At 49.5% G+C, this 15,943-nt stretch overlaps 1 protein-coding gene across 4 annotated transcripts in view; it reads left to right on the forward strand.

Annotated features, from left to right (window-relative positions):
• The window catches only part of SEPTIN11 (septin 11), a 57,758-nt gene that overhangs the window by 9,862 nt on the left and 31,953 nt on the right, over positions 1-15,943 (forward strand). For 2 of the 4 annotated variants that reach the window (XM_075750898.1, XM_075750897.1), the window contains exon 1: positions 6,702-6,782. The exons of 1 other annotated variant lie outside the window; for it this stretch is intronic. In XM_075750898.1, coding sequence (XP_075607013.1) covers positions 6,717-6,782 — 66 coding nt within the window. In that variant the 5' untranslated portion in view covers positions 6,702-6,716. Of the gene's footprint in view, positions 1-6,701; positions 6,783-12,169; positions 12,189-15,943 lie in introns of those variants that run through there. One more of the 4 variants, XM_075750901.1, reaches the window with a different exon arrangement.

The following is a 15,943-nucleotide window of genomic DNA, read 5'->3' on the forward strand; positions in this document are numbered from 1 at the left end:
CCGTCCTTCTGGCTTTTATACAAGTAGGAAGACTGTGCAAGTCTGGTCTTGAGGTTTAGGTTCCAGGTTGCACCCTTAGGGGCTACTGAGTGGCCCAAGGAGGCAGGAGAGGAAAACATGCACCCGAGGAAGAGCCGCTTTGCTGCCTACACTGAGTCTCCTGGGGTCAACGTGCGCGGGCCTGCCGCAGGACCGGGCTTTTGTGCTGTGTTGGTACCGTGGCGTGCCGAACGGGAGCCTTAACGCTGCCTGTGCAAACCCAGCTCTTTGTCCTGGACAGTGGTGAGAGGAAGGGAGGAAGAGCTGGGCATTATCCTTCCTCTTTGAAGGGTTACCGAGTTCCCGGAGCAGTTACTTACCTGTCAGACCTCAGCTGCTCTGGGGAATAAGCAACCCGTGCAGTTGCCGCTTGCGGCTTCGTGCGTTACCTACTGCGTTGAGCAATGCGGAGGTGGAGACTGCTGCATCTCAGGCCTTTGCACTGTTAATAAGGAATATGCAGCAGCAGATCGCTCGCTTTGGTATCTCATTAAATAACTCGAGCCAAGGGCAAAAACACGCACCGCGCATGGGAATTGTGCCCCAGTTTTGGGATAGGCAGGTCTGCAGCGCTTGAAGTTGTAGAGCGTGTCAGAGCAGGGGAGCTCCTTCATGTGAACTAATCTTGCCTAGTCCTCTGCAGGAAACGCTTGCTCGGAGCAGGCTGAATTTGCCTTTGGGTATGTTTGTTTTCCCGAATCCCTAGGTTTGGCTCCGTAAAGTTGCGACAGGATTTACCTGCTCTGTCAGCTCTTTAAAGCCTTGCTCCTGCAGAGAGATGAAGCATGATGCAGTGGAGCCTGCTTGCTCGGCAGCGCCCCTGCTCATCTGTCACAGTCGTTCTCGCTCTGCGGTCGACTCGAGCTCAGCCGTTGTGTGGTACGTGCTGGCATAGTTAGCTGGCCAAGCTAAACAGTTCAGTGCTTTGCTTACAGAGGGATACCTGGAGTGCCCTGCTGCTTATCCTGGTGCTTTCGGGGGGGGAAAAAAAAAAAAGGATTTGAGATCAAGCTTAGAAAATGGGATCTAGTATGGGCAGGCTGTGACCTGCGTGTACCCTAGTTCATGGGGCCGTGCGCTGGCCTGGCGGTCTGCCTTTGTAGATCTCGCTACAGGAGAGCAGCCTGTGGTGAGCTGCCTCTGCAGTGGGATGAGAGGTGGCTGGCACATGGGCACTAGATGACGCTTCTTTGTGGAGTGACATCTCTTAGGGGAAAAAGGATGGAAATCTGAGTGAGTATCCAAAGCTACAGCATAAAGGAACTGCAGGAGATGCAAGCTAAGGGCACATCTTCTTGCTTATTATTGTTATTCAGAGAAAGTGCCTTGCAAAATGTTCTGTTCTTTCCTCCCGAAAGTTGTCCTTGCGCTATTTATTTCAACAAAGTGGAGTGCAGTATGTATTGTCTGGACTCATAAGGTTGCAAGACTTTGAATTCTTCCAGGTATGCGTTTAGCTTGACTGTCTGGGAGAGGTCTGAGCAGCTAGACTCTTCAGATGGGTAGCACGCTCCAGAATTTGTTCTATTTGCTTCTGGGGTGTATCGAGGAATGACGCTGGAAGTGTGGGTTTAGTTGAACACTAGTCTGTTACAAGCAGTGGCATGTATTGCTACAGTATGAGTCTTGCCAGGAGGGCAGAAATTAAAAATAAGTCTGGATCCGACTGCTTTCGCTTTCCTTTAAAGCGCAAGCATGACTGGGGTGGGCAGTCAAAGCAGAATGTGGTAGCCAGCATGAATTCATCTGCGGGGGTGGATACTGGCTCCGGTGTAACCTTTTAGCAGGGCTCCATCGGCAGTTAATGGATGTCGCGGCAGCCTGCGTGTGGAATAATTTATGAATTTGGAAGAACGCGATTGCAGCGAGCACGTGAGTGGATGCCAGTGGTTTGGAAATCTCTGACGACGGTCCGGTGAGCAGCGGCACGCTGCAGGAAAAAAAACCATTGGAATAGCTCAGGATAATGTTAGCAAGTGTCACACTTGGTTCTCGAAGACTGGCCCTTGTGCAGAGCAGCACTGGTCTCTAGGTCGGATATTCTGAAGTAAGCAGGAATGTATTAAATATGAGTGTTCTTGCATCAAACAAGAAGTGGGAAGCAACACAGGGAGATGTTTTTAGCTACCTGCTTTTCCCAAGCAGCCTTTGCAATATCTCTGTCATCTTGGAAGACAATTCCCTTGTTTGAGGTATTAGGACTGTCTGGGCAAATGCCAGGTCACTTGATCTCACAGCTCCGAGGCAGCTCGGTGCCATCACAGACCCAGGGTCTGGCTCGGGAGCTTGGTGTTGGGTGCCTTGTGTGCAGCTGCAGAAATGTAAGCCTTGCCTCAGCACCAAACCGGAGAGCCAGATGTGAACCCAGCGGCACTCCCCTGCCTGTTGCCAGCTTTTCAGCCTCCTGCTTTTAATTAAACTGTCGCGACTCTGCAGGCGGAGCAGGACCAAGATACCAGAAGCCAAAGGTCCAGCCCAAAGGCATTTGGGAGCCTTGGTATGCGGATGGGAAGCCTTTGACAGCGCGGAGGGCAGGGTCGGTGCCTGCCTCCCACTAATTGTGGTTTGTTTGCTCTTTGTTCGTCCAGCCGCTCTGTGGCGGGGATGAAAACATCATTGAAGTCTGGCATTTTCCTCTCATGTTGGTGTTAATAACAAAGTGTGTCCTCATACCTGAGGAGCACTTTAGGTGATGGCTACCCCTCAGAGTGTCTCGCTTGCTTTGCAAAACTTCATGTGCACCATTTAGCTGTGAGAATCTTTGTTGCTTTGGGAATAATTACAGACGGCTACAAAGAGACTCGCTGTAGTTAACGTGCTACCTGGTGTGTCTTTGCACCTTATGCCTCCAGACGTGGTCACACGCTAGAGCAGTGCTTGAATCTGAGCAGCTGGAGCGGATGCCTTCTGCAGCGGCGTTTTGGTGGTGTTAGAGCCCGGGAACGCTTTCTGGTTCATTGCCCAAGCTACTGGATGGAGGAGGCACGGCCTTTGGGCAGGAGTGTGAAACTCCTGTGTCAGGTTTGTTCCTGGAGGTTGAGCTGTCGCATCAGATAGGGAAACCTGCCAAGCAGAAACTTCTCAAGACCGACAGGGACTGGCAGGATATTGTTCCCTGAGAGGGAGCACTCAGCAATCTTGTAGCTGAGGCTGTAGTTGTCACCTGTAGGGAAAGGGCCAGCGCAGAGCGCTGCCCGCCTTACCCTGGGGCTGCCGGTGACGCGAGCTCACAGCTGAAGCGGTGGGAACCTCTGCGTTGCCCGCATGGGAGGTCAGTGACCAGCTCAAACGCAAGTTCACTGTTCTCTGGTTAAAGACTCCATGTTCCCATGGAGCATGTAATCTTTGAAATAAGCGTTGGCTTATAAGATGACACACAGGGTCTTCTCTTTCTTTTGCATGAGACTGATAACCAAACCACATATTTACTGCAGGCCTTTTCCTGGCAGAGCCACGGTGCTAGGAAGCAAGATGAAGGGTTTATGGCTGGCAGAGCATTGCCAGTAAACGTCCTGTTTCATAGGCAGAAAAATGACATTTGCAGCTACCCCCGTAGTTTTGGCTAAATAAGCTGGGTCCGCAGTTGGCGTGCTCAGCGAGGAGCGCCGCTCCTTCCAGCTGCGGGATGCCGGCGGCTGCGCAGACTTGGCTACGCTGGCGGCTGCTGCTTTCAGAAGCTTTGGCTAATTTGTTCGCTGTCCTTGTGGAGCTTATCCCTTTGCCTGCCACGAAAGCATCTCCCCCCTCGTTTCCAGGCCAAGTGTTGCCCTGCTATGTGTGTGAATTGGCTGTCTTGTTACAGATGTTGGTCTTCGTAGCGGACAGGTTGAAATGCAACGTAATCCTTAAATGATCTGGAGCTTTGACGTGAACCGTGAGATGACTGAACATGGAGCTCTGCCGGGGACCTTGTTGGTGCAGAGCTTTTGGAAAAAATAGCTGCAGGAAGGCTGTTTCTGTTGGAAGGGGGGACCAAACACAAACCTCCCTTGCTGATGGTAATAGGCATGGGGAAAAAATCCAGTGACTAGAAAGGAAGTTTCCTTCATTTGAGAGATGGAAGTCTCCATACTTTGATGAGGTCAAAAGGTATAAAGCTGTACATTATGTTTTGTAACAGGTTCTAAGGGACTTGTCTGATGTCCAGAGCTCAGAGTTACCAAATGAGAACTGTGCCTGCTAACTGATACTGCTCCTGAGTGCTGGCCAGAGGCCATCAGACCCCCTTTCGGTTAAGTACCTGGAAGATGGCAAATCGCTGATATAGCCCATAGGATTACAGGCCTTGATGATGAACCTGCCGCCAGGTTATAAACATGCATCGTTTTATCAGAGGGACTTTAGAATAGTCATGGGAAACCACACAGAGCGTAGCTCTGTCTATTAGACAGTTATTCATCGTTAAGTGAATTAATTTGATTAAGTGTATAAGATGCTGTTAATATGTGGCTGCTTCCCCCCCAGTTTATAAATCACTTTGCCTTTCTGTGCCATTAAATATGTGACTGCAGCATCTTTCATCGGCTTACTGCACGGGGGAGACGGGACGTGTTCTCGGAGTGCGCAGCAGGGGCCGATTCCCTCGCTGCCACGAGAGTAAGCCCGCAGAAGACAGAGCCGTTTCCTTTCCTGCCAGCATACCCTGGGACTGGTTTCTGACAACAGACTTGCTGACCGTGGGACTCTTAGTGCTGGAGAACCTTTGTGGTTTTTGTTGGGTTAGTGTGCAGTATGCTTCCTGAGGTTTTAGGGGATTTTTTTTTCCCTTTTTGTTATTTTGTTTTCCTGATGGAATAAACTTTGTATGGCTGGAGTATTGAGCCCTCTAAAGTTGATAGTAGGCTTTGGACGCAGGTCTCAGAATTATTTATAAGAAAGAATAGGATTTTATGGTTACAGGATGCATTTAATTAGTGTCTGGAGTTTAGCCACTCGTGTAAGTTTATAGAAATGCTGTTAGTGTTTTCCTTTAGGAGGTTTTGTTTTCTACACATCCTTGTTCAAAATGATACTTAGTGTTACTAAAACTTAGCAACAGCCGGAAGGAAAATATTTTTCTCTTGCTTCTTTCCTTACGCTGTGTGTTTATGCGCTGTCGTGTTGGGGTATGTCTGTTGCTTTTTCTAGAGCAAAAATTAAAATTGTTCACCGAGAAAAGCTAAGCTTATGAAAACACACCAGCTGGCTCAAGGTTCAGGGGCTGGTAGCATCTGAACCTGTTTGCATGAAGGGGAGTGTGGGACCTTGAGGTTTTATTTATTTATTTTTCATTTCATGTTGGACAGTCTTGAAGGGATTTCTCTCTTCCCAGCCCCAGGAATTTAATGTGGCGCTTTTTCTTTTCATGGCCGCTGATATGGAACTGGTGTTTGTGGGAAGTTGAATGTGGGATTAGTCTCATCTCTTAAAGAATGAGTTTCCTCCCCTCAGATCTAGATATGCTTCTTAGAAACTTGCTATGGGTATTGACGAACTGCTGAGCTTGAAATAAGTGCAGGCAGACTGCAGGCTGTAAAATATGAGACTGCCAGGAGCAAGGGGAACCTGTAACGATGGTTGGTGTTTGCCAGGTTTGGCGTAGCGATGCCACGGTGTCACGCTTCACGCTCAGAACACCTGAGCGCTCCGTGGTGGCAGGCAGTTAGGTTTGGCCTTGAGCAAGCAGCTGCATGGGCCAGGAGAAGCTTTGCTTTCTCCTTGCTTATGCCAGCCCCCCCCAAATCCTTTAGCTGACAATAGGCAGCGTCCTTGCGTTTGATTTTTGGGAGCAGGATCCTAACGGGTGGTAGTCTGACACCAGAGAGTGAGATGAGGAAAAGAGAAATGGAGTGTGACTTTGGTGTATCGCTTGAGCCTCCAAAGCCTTTCCTGTAAACAGGGGGACTTGCCCCTTCTCCGTTAGGGATTGCATTTTAAGAGAGAAGAAAGTCCAGCCCCTGAAGGTACCTCCCTGCATCCAAACATTGAGTTTGGTCTCAGGTTCTAGGACATCCAGCTAGATAGAGGTGCAGAAGCACCTTTACTGGGAGAGAAATGGGTTACCGAAATGGCACTGTCCCCCTCGCACGCCCAGCCTGGCGGCACTGCGCTAGCTTAGTTTCCGGAGGATGGGAGAGGAGGAAAAGGGTAACTGTACAGGCTTGTGCTTTATTACGAGAGATTCGTGAAGGGGAGTCGCAGGCAGGTTGTTCCACGTTTAGCGATTTATGCCAGTTTTGCATCTGGCTTTGTTGGCATTATTAGGATTAAGCTAATAAATCTGCTTGAAATCCTTGATCATGGGAAATCGCTGTTTGCCAGCGCTGCGTTGCCAAGGAAAGGCTTTCCCCAGGCTGTGCATCTGGTAGCTGGCAGGCAGCCTTCGGATGTCCAAAACTGCGCACGTGTTTGCTGGGAGACCACAGGAATATACTGGGGCCTGAAGTGGAGGATGCACAGTGGGCTCTGTTTTGAGCCTGGCTGCTTAGAAAGTGTTAGCGTCTTGGTGGAAAGCCTGGTAGCGAGTACGAGAGCCTTAACAAAGGAGGAGACAGAGGCGGGGAGAAGGCTAAGAGTCATCTCCGAGCTTTGGCTGTGGCCACAGCTACTATTAGTTCATGATACCAAAGCCCTTAGACATTGCCAGGCCTGCTTATAGCACTCAAGTCGGGTGGGTGCGTAGCCGCAGCAGTTATAAAATGACAGGTTTGTCTGTGCTCGTGCTTTTTGCTGAGAAGTTAAGGCCTGGATTTCCCCCAACTCAGGTAGGCTTTGTAATTTCAGTTGCCTCAGTAGTTGTTCCTGCCTGATTACAGGTAAAGGTGCGAGAAAATAAAGGCAAATTGTGTGGTTGTTTATTACTCTAGATGCCATGGAGTTATCTGCTTTTCCAGGTCCTTTTTCCTTTGCAGCATTTCCCTTCTAGACATCTCTCACATGGGCAAAGTTGCTGCATTTACTCAAGGAGGTAAAATGGTGGTCTTGAGAACTCGAGTTCTGCGGCTGGCCTAAAACATGTCCTTTCCCGCTAAGGAGCACCTTGCTGCAAAGTGAGCTGCATTAAGGAAATCATCACAGCTTGTATAAAAAGACTATGGAAAGCTGAGGTGACTACAGGAGTGGAAGTTCCCGGTGTGATCTGAGCTTGGTCTGGTGGGAAAGTTTGCCCAGCCTTTCGGAGGCAGAGCGCTGCAAACTCAAATACAGCTAGGAGCCACGCAAGTGGTGCGCGTGCTTGTGAAAGGGGCACGCGGAGGGGCGTCAGAGGCTCTGCCAGGAACGTGCCGGGGCTGGGCACGTGGCAGGAATTGGGGGGCTGGTGCTGACCCTGCCTTCCTGTTATGTTTCTTAGCAAGCTGGGCGTTGCACCTGAACCCCCTCCCCTCTGTGCTGGCACAGACCCGCTGCCGCCTCTTGCCGGGATCCAGCCCTAGGGTGGAAGCTGTGCTCAATGTGCATCCCATGAGCTGTGCTGTGGCCTCATGGCCTTTATACTATATTTGCAATTGTGCCAATGAAACTATTTTATTCCCCAGGAATTCCTGCCTCAGTAATAGAGGTGGTTGGAAAATAGGTCCCTGCAAAGGAAACTTGTCAGACAAGCCTAATGTTAGGTGTCATCGCCCGTAATTGGGGCAAAAGATCCCTCCCTGCTGTGCCAAGTTCCCAGGCTGGTCTCTTGCGGGGAAACCCCCGGCTTGGGTCTGTGAATGACCTGCAGCCAGTGAAGCACGAGGCGAGAACAGTTGGGGCCGCAGGAGTCTCTTGCTGATGCTGGTTGGCCACACCACCGAGATCCCCTTGAATTACCGTGCTGCGGCACGGCACAGGGCAGGGAGGCAGCACGAGGTTTCTCTGCCTTGGCTGTAGTGTCTGCAAAGCCTCGTTCTGCCTGACTTGTTTCAGATGGTTGGTAGTTGGCTTAGATGGGGCTGTCTTTGCTTGTTTGCTTGCTGACATGGGTTCCTCCTGAGTTAATTAGCAGATGAAGTTGGTGGTACCCATGCTTTGCTGCCTGCAGTCATGGAGGTCTGGTGTATGGGGGTTGGGCGAGGACAGGGAGAAAAAGTGGTGTTTTGTCTACCTTGGTGCTAGCTGGGGCTGACTCCAGTGGGAGACGTGATTTCAAGTCTCTCACTTCCCTCACGGAGACATCTGCTTGGTGTGGAACATCTTTGTGACTTTGTAGCTAGCTCCTCTGGCCCAGGAAAAAACCCAAATATTCATGGAAGTTGGATTTCCTTGCTGGTCTGTTAGCACTGGAGGCTGAGGACGTGTTTTGTGGATGATAGAAATCTTCGGAAGGGAGTTTGTGCTATGTAAGAGGCCTTGGTGGCCTACGCTGTGGTGGGGACTTATAGTTCTGTAATGTCTTTCGCATTGTGTTACTTGTAGTTAGTCACGAGGAGCAAGGGTGCAAGGAAAGCCTTTTGCCTTTTTGGGGTGTGTGGAGGAATAGCTTAACGTAAACTCCAGTGCAGAAAATAGGTGTGGGGCTCTTCATGTTTATGGGAGTTGGTTTAGATCTCTGGAATAAAAGGCTTATCTCTGCTGCAACCCAGAAACTGGAGCTGTAAAGCTCATCCTTGGATTCCTTGTGACGAGAGCGTTAGTCCTTTCTTCTGGTGCTGTAAATGTTTATTTAGCTGTTGCTCATATGCATCCATCGAGTTCAAACATTTTTGAGTGTATGTTGGGCAATTGCCGGTGTCCCGTCCGGGGATTCTTTATGACTTGGAGCATCACCAGGATTGCAGTGGTCATTAAATGCCTCTGTGATCCTGCTCCTTTGCAAGCGATGGATGTGGAGAGGACTGTGGGAACATTCCTGTTTGTGGGCTGCATGCAAGAAAAATGTTTTGTCTTGTGCTGCCTATCATGTCCAGAACTGTTAAGTCTCTGTAGCAGTCTATTAGCACAGCAAAAAACCAAGGGGGATAAAAAGCCTGGTGTCGAGTGGCCTTCTAGTCCCGTCTCCTCCTAATGATACCAGCGTTCTGACTGTGCCGTGGACCTAGATCTGATGTGCTTTCCTCTGGAAGAACTCTGGCCAATTAACATTTTTGGAAAGACAAAACACAGTCTTGCAAGGCAACCACAAAAATTTGGAATTAATGAGGTGGTGGGAAGGAAGTACTTCAGCTAAAATGGGGAATTGCTCCTTGAAGCTATGTCCTACTTAGGAAAATTTTTGTGCAGGCTTTCCCTGTTAAAAGCAGGAAAAGGAAGACTCGCTGAAAGCGAGTGGGGAACGTTGTTGCTGTTGAGTCAGTTGAGAGTCTACACGCTTATGTTTCAAAACTGTAAGCTAAATAATTCAATAAACCTTGACCTTTTCATCGGCATGCAGATTCAGTTAAACTGAATTCCACTTTCACTTCTGCTGAAGACGGAAAACTGCACGCTAAGGCAAACAACATTATTTGTAATCCTCTATATCCTTTGATTGCTGACCTTTTCTTATTAATGATGAATGACTTCTGCGGTGCCCTGGAAGAGCTTCATGTACCATAAGGGGCTATGCATGTTCCCTTTTAATTTTCAAACCAGAACATTAGACTATACCATGAACGCATTAAAATCTGGTTTTCCTACTTTGTTGTCTGGGTTGCTTTGTCAGAACTGCGCTCGAGTGTACGCACTGCTGGTGAGAGTCAAAACACCGCACTTGGCGAAATCTGAAATGTGTTCTCTGGCCTTTTATTTAATATCCTTCATGTCGCGTACGCATTTAAGAAGAGCTGGTCTGACACAGCTCTTTGAATTCAGCTGTTACTGGGTCGACGCTTCTTTCCAGTAAAGTTTCCTTGGGGAATTCCAGTGCGTATCTGGCACTTGCTGGGACCCTAAAAGTCCTGGTAGGGATTTTCCAGTGAGTACATTTACCTACTTAATTTAGATTCTCCGGTAACGCCAAGCCTAAGATAAGCTGCCAGTGCACTAATGATGTAAAATCACATAGCCGAATGTTGAGGTTTGTGTGAGGTGGGGTTTTTTGTTTGTTTTTGATGTGTGTGTTTTTTTTTTAATGGAGGCCTGTTCGTACTCACTGCTGTGGTACTTGGTCACTGAAGAAACCGTGTATGTATGTATATCGGCATTGTCCTGGGGTTTTGGCCTGAAGACAATTACTGCAATAGATCTGAGGTCTTTAGTCCAGACTCAAGAGAACTAGCAAATAAATGCTCTGAAGCTATATGCCTTTATATACAGAGCTCGGCGTGCCCTACTCGAAATCGGGTCTGTGCAGGCAACTGTAGCGTGTCCGTGTGCAGGGCAGCACCGTGCCGTGGTGTCCCCCACCTGCCTCTGAGCAAGCCAGCAGGGCACAGTATTAATGCAGATCCTGCTAGTAGGTCCCAGGGCTAATTAATTATCCAGAGCACGATATGGGGCGCCTTTCAGTCCTGGAGGCTGCTGAATGGGAGCTGACTAAATGTGCCCTTCATGTGCGTCTATAGTTTTACAGGAAAGGAAACATGGGGTTAAGGAACTGCAAGCCAGCCCCGCTCGGCTGCGCCTGCAGCACTTCACAGGGAAAGCTGCTGCTTTTTGTTTGGAGTGGCCCTTAATTTGATTCAGGTATTGGAACAGCGCTGCCTTGTTGCAGTTTTATAAGCAAGCCCTATGGGCTGCTTTCCTTGCTAAAAAAGCTCAGTATTTTGCTCTCGTTTGCGTTCACACCCCTGACGGGACTGGAGTTGGTGGAAGCCTGGAGAAGGTTTGAGGAAAACTTGGCAATGGGATCAGATGCTCCGTTCCCGGGTTTGTGCTAATTCTGCCTTCTTGTGCCCGGGATGGGTGTCCCGGAGAGCTCCCTGCAAACGGCCTCTGCGTTAGCGTAACTGGGACTCTCGCCGAGTTCACGTATCACGCTTTCCTCTGTGTCAAGTCCCATGTTGTGCTGTGCCTCCAGCTAAAGGCTTTTAGCAAAGTATAAATCCACTTACTTAACGGCCTGCGATGCAGCTGTTTCAGGGCTATTTTAAGTGCATGACAGTGGAATACAGAAGGAAATGGCCGTTGTTGGTTTTTTCCTCTCTGCTGTCTTGCTGGACTACATCTGTATCTGTCGTGGTGTGGGACTGTAGCCAGAAGGGCTGGAAAAGAGCAAAAGAACTGGGGAGGAAAAAAAAATTATAAAGTCGGTATAGTGACATGCCTTCTTCCCACGTCCCAGTTCGCTTCTGCCCTACTTATCGGAGTTGTTTTTAACTGTTAACATTACACATTTTTCAACCTTCTCCGCTCGCTGGTGTAAACTGGCCTCGTGCCTCCGACTGACCTGCGTGCCCTCTCGCCGTGCAGCCGCTCATGGTCTGGTGGGCCGCGGTCCCCACCGAAAACGTGTTCTTTGGGGTTGGTGTGAAGGATCCTCTGACTTTGTTAGCTGTGCCTGGCTGAGGGAGGACGGCTGGGGATACTAAAAGGGACAGATCTGCCTTTCCCTACACGTGGCACCTCAGACAACAAAAGGCAGGGAAATTACAATAAATCGTGGGCTGTTTTTTGAAACAGGAAGAGTGGAGCACTTCAACCTGGGGAGCCTGGCACTGAATAACTACTCCCACTTAATTTCATCAACCTCATGCAAGCGGTCAAAAAGGCAGTTAGTTCCATGTCGTCCTCCTGTCAGGAGAGAGATTGGCCAGAGAAGCGAAGAACATCTGGTTCTCATTGGGCTCTGCCTTTGGATGGTCTTCATTCTTGTTTGTCACTTTATGTCTCTTTTTTTTTTTTTTTCCCCCCCTTCCCTTCCTCTCTTCCCCCCCCCCCCCCCCTTCAGTGAGTTTACAAGCCTTGCTGGAATGCACATATGGTCCTTATCATCCCCAGAGTCCAGCTTTTTACTTTTTTTTGCTGATTAGCAGTTTGTGACATCAGGGGCTGTTAGAGGCATTAGTCACTTTTACTCCAAATAAAGATCCGTGGTTTTTGGAAACCTATGGAGGAAAATGTCTTTTATGTCAGTTCTTGGCATAAATGGAACTGTTGGTGCTCTGAGCTTGCGCTGACCTTTAGCCAAACATTTTGCCTGGAAGACAAATGTTCGTTCCCACTCTCTACAGCCACTTCTGAATTGTCAGATTTTGCTGACTTTCCTCTTCCCAGAAGAATGTGACTGTATCCTTTTTCTCCATCCTCCTGCTGAGTTGCTGCAGCGTGCCAATGTAAGCAATTCCCCTCGCCGCCCTGCCAGAGTGCCTTGGAGGCGCGGGAACAGCGGCGGCTCTGTCGGCCGCAGGGAGCGCATCCTTGCCGCGTGGCAGGGGCTGCAGCTCGCAATTGCGAGCCGCTGGCAACCAGGATATTTGGTGCTCGATGTCAGGGAGATGGGCCTTGTGCTTCCCACCCCACGGTGCACCCGTGCGGCAGGAGCTGGGCTTGGGGCGGGGGTTTTGCTCTGACGGACGTGGCCTGCGTGGGCTGCGCGTGGGCAGGGGCTGGCTCGCGATGCCAGCTCGCTGGCCCCGGCGTTATCCTGCGATTCTTTTAGGGAGCCAGGCTTGGGGAGAGGATGTTTCCTTCTCTGTCGCTTCTGTGTTACTGCCTGCGCTAATGTGAGCGTGTCCAGCGTCACCCAGTCTCTGAGCGTGTCTCCTCAGGAGGATCTCTTCCTTTGGCCGGTGCTTCCCCAGATAAAATCTCATGTATCTGTAGAGCAATATTCTGCATGAGGAGGGGCAGCACCCACACCTACCCTTCCCTGTCTGCTGCTGCTGGGTGCTTTTTTGGCTAAATTGCTTCCAGCTTTCCTCCCACAAAACAACTTTTTCTGCTATCCTGATTCTCCATGACTAAAAGGAAAAACCAGCATGTTGAAGAGGAGCCTTTTTGTGTTCCCTGTGACCTCCATGGTTACGGAGCAAGGGAGCCAACTGTGGCATAACGCTTTGTTGACTGGAGTAGGGAGACCTGGCTCCTTGCTATTGTGTTTTAGACATTGCTGGAGGGCTGGGGCAGGGGACCTGGTGAATGAAGCGTGCTCTGTTGAGAAGCTGTGCGCCCCTAAGCAGCTCCAGCTGCTGCCAGCTCTTATCCAGGAAGAACAAGGTAGTTTACTGAGGTCCAGCCCTTGGGGGCAATAGCTGCAGCAGCGAGGGGTTGGTGGCAGGGTGGGAGGTATTACATGTGTGGCTTCCTACCTCTGAGATCAATCTTCATGGCTTGCTTGACACATTAATCTACAGAATGAGGATATGTCTTCCAAAGAGGTCTGCCCTCCCTGTTGAGAGAGAAGGGGGAAAAAAAAGAAAGGGGATAAAAAAAAAACCAAGACGACCTCCCAGACCGCAGTAGCTTGCAGAGACATCTGCCCGAGTCTGCAGACAGAGAGCAGCAGAAGCACGGAGACAGGAACTCCCCCTCCTCTGCTGGTGACACTGATGGTTATCCTAGCCTCAGACAACAAAGAAGTCCTTCCTTTCTTGATTAACTGATTGCTCTGCACCGTTTTCTTGTGGTGTGACTGTACTAGCTACAGCAAGGAGGGGAAAGGGGTCGTTCTTTCTTTTATTTTTTTCTCCTGTATTATTGCACTTGAGTTCCCTTGTCCAAGAATTAAGGGTTTAACCATCACTTAAGTCTGTATAAGGAAAGGACAGAGTTTGTGGGTGCTGTTTCAAGGAACTTAAACAGTGAGCTTGGTGCTGGCATAGGCTCAGGGAATAGTTCGTGCCCTGGCGGCAGGGACCCCAGCTCTCAGGCTTACCGTAGGGAGAGGGTACGATAGATCCGTCTCTTGCCAGCCGCTCTCTGCTTTGGTGCTCGCTGCTCTTTTCTGAGCCACCTTTTTGTCTGAGCGGCCTCAAGTATCTCTGAGGTCGCTGGCTTTGGATGCAGCATCTAAGATTACTTCAGAAACGTGGGAACGTGCACCTAGTAATGGGGCAAAAATGTAGCTGGCCCGAGTTGCTGACAACAATAAAAGCTTTCAGAATATCTTAAAGGTGCCTCCAAAGTCGTGTGGCCTCAAATAGCTAAACGCTTGCTTCATATTTGTGGTTGAGCTCAATATTTTGCATACCAGCTTTTTTCCCCTCTGAATTTGAGGCTTGTTTTTGTTTTGTTTAACTCTTTGGAGGCCGTGTGAAGCTGACCCCCAGCTGCCAGGAGCAATGGGACAGGAGGGGCGGCAGGGGAATGTTTTGCCGGCAGCCTTAAAGCAGAAGGGGCTCAGCCAGGACCTTGCGTGGGTTGAGGCAAGAGCTGTCAACATGGTTGACTCCTGAGCGAGGAGAGCAGACCGAGGCCATAAATGCAGGTGGCCTTGTGGACCCTCTTTACTCAGCCTTTTGGGAGTCACTCTTTCTACCCAAGAGAAGAGCAACTTTGCTTTATCTTAGATCAGCTACCGGTCACCTTCTGAAGCGTACGACCGTGGTCAGATCTGTTATCTCAAGCCTTCGTGCCCCCTGTTGGGCGACAAAAAACCTCTGGAGAAGCGATGCGTTTCTAATCACGGGACTCACCTTTATATCCACCTCCCCATCTGCACACAGGCATACTGTTGCTGACTCCAGTGAGGAAAATGTTTCCCCTTATTCTTGCTAGCTCTGCCAAGCCACCGTGGCTTAGAAGGAATGAAGCGAGTCTCTCCTTGCACGTGCCTCGTCAGCCAAACTGTTTTATAAAGCGTCACTGAATTACATCCAGGCAAACGCGCTGTTGGCCACAGAGCACCCATTACAGCGTTGCTTGACCTATAAAACCTTTGTCACCAGAGGCTATGTATGAAGAAACCCTGATCCAAAGTAGACTTGATGGGATTGCAAGCCCTTTCTTGTCTTTTGCAAGGCATTTTTTTCCCCCCATTAAAATTAAGAGCACTAGGACATAGAGTCCTGGCAATTACTCTCTTTATAGTGATGGTACATAGTAGACGCTCTGCCTTTGGAGACTCGTCTGTTTTACTTACCCCTTCCCTTCCCCTGCTAGAGTTAAAACCAGCAGCTGCGATAACAGCATCTGAAAGATTGTTGTTGACCCAAGAAGTATCAAGTGTGGGATGCCTTGTAGGTCACTCTGCAAAGAAAAGTAAAGGGATCAGCATCTTTGCCAATAAACAAGCGCTTATTTGTTCACGTTACTCTATGGTTTTTGTATGGGTTAGCGTATAACTCTGGAGGTTTAGAATAGCTTCCTGCTCACACGGATGGTATGTGAAGAGGGAGGGAACGTTTGCCCTATAATGCGGGATTCGGTGAAGGAGACATGACTGCGTCTTAAAGAAGAGTTTAAAAATCAAGAGCGCTCTTGAGATGTCTTAAAGTCTTTGACATCTGAGAACATCCAGACGCCCAAGTCTAGTAGTGTATCTGTTGCAAAGTGGCTGATCTCTATAGAAGCCTATGGGGCTACAGTTTTACGCATGCTGGTTTCATCCATCGCTCCTGAAGCTGCAAGCGAGGAGAGGTGCTTGGCAAAGTTATTCTTTTAGCATGCTCGGAAGAGGTCGGTGCTTCCACGTAGAGCAACTAGTGTGTGTGTTAATAAGGCGTCTCTTAAGACTGCGTTACTGTGACAGCTGAGGAGTTGTTTTAGTCCAGCCCTGTATTTAGGGGCAGCATCGGGGAAAGAGAGGAGTTGTGCTGAACTCAAAGGCGTGTGGAGCTCTGTTCATCTTCTGAGGGGAAAACGAGGAATCCCCTTGGGAAGAAGTTGGTGAGGCAGGATGAAGATACGTCTTTCCACTTGGGGTGAAGCGGCTGGGCAGCACTGCTGCCTTCCTCTGGAAGAGCCCTGTGGCAGGAGGAATAAATCAGTGCTGCTAGCATAGCTCCCCTGGCTTGGTGGGTGCTCACAGGGGCCTGGGCTTGTCTCCGTGAGGCAGGAGCCTTTGCCTACGTCAACCTTTGACCGCTCTTCAGCCGGAGGTGCCCAGTTAACAATGGGTTGACTCACTTGAGATCAAAACCCACTGACT

This window comes from Balearica regulorum, chromosome 4 (genome assembly GCF_011004875.1).
Source record: "Balearica regulorum gibbericeps isolate bBalReg1 chromosome 4, bBalReg1.pri, whole genome shotgun sequence".
NCBI classification, from domain to species: domain Eukaryota; kingdom Metazoa; phylum Chordata; class Aves; order Gruiformes; family Gruidae; genus Balearica; species Balearica regulorum.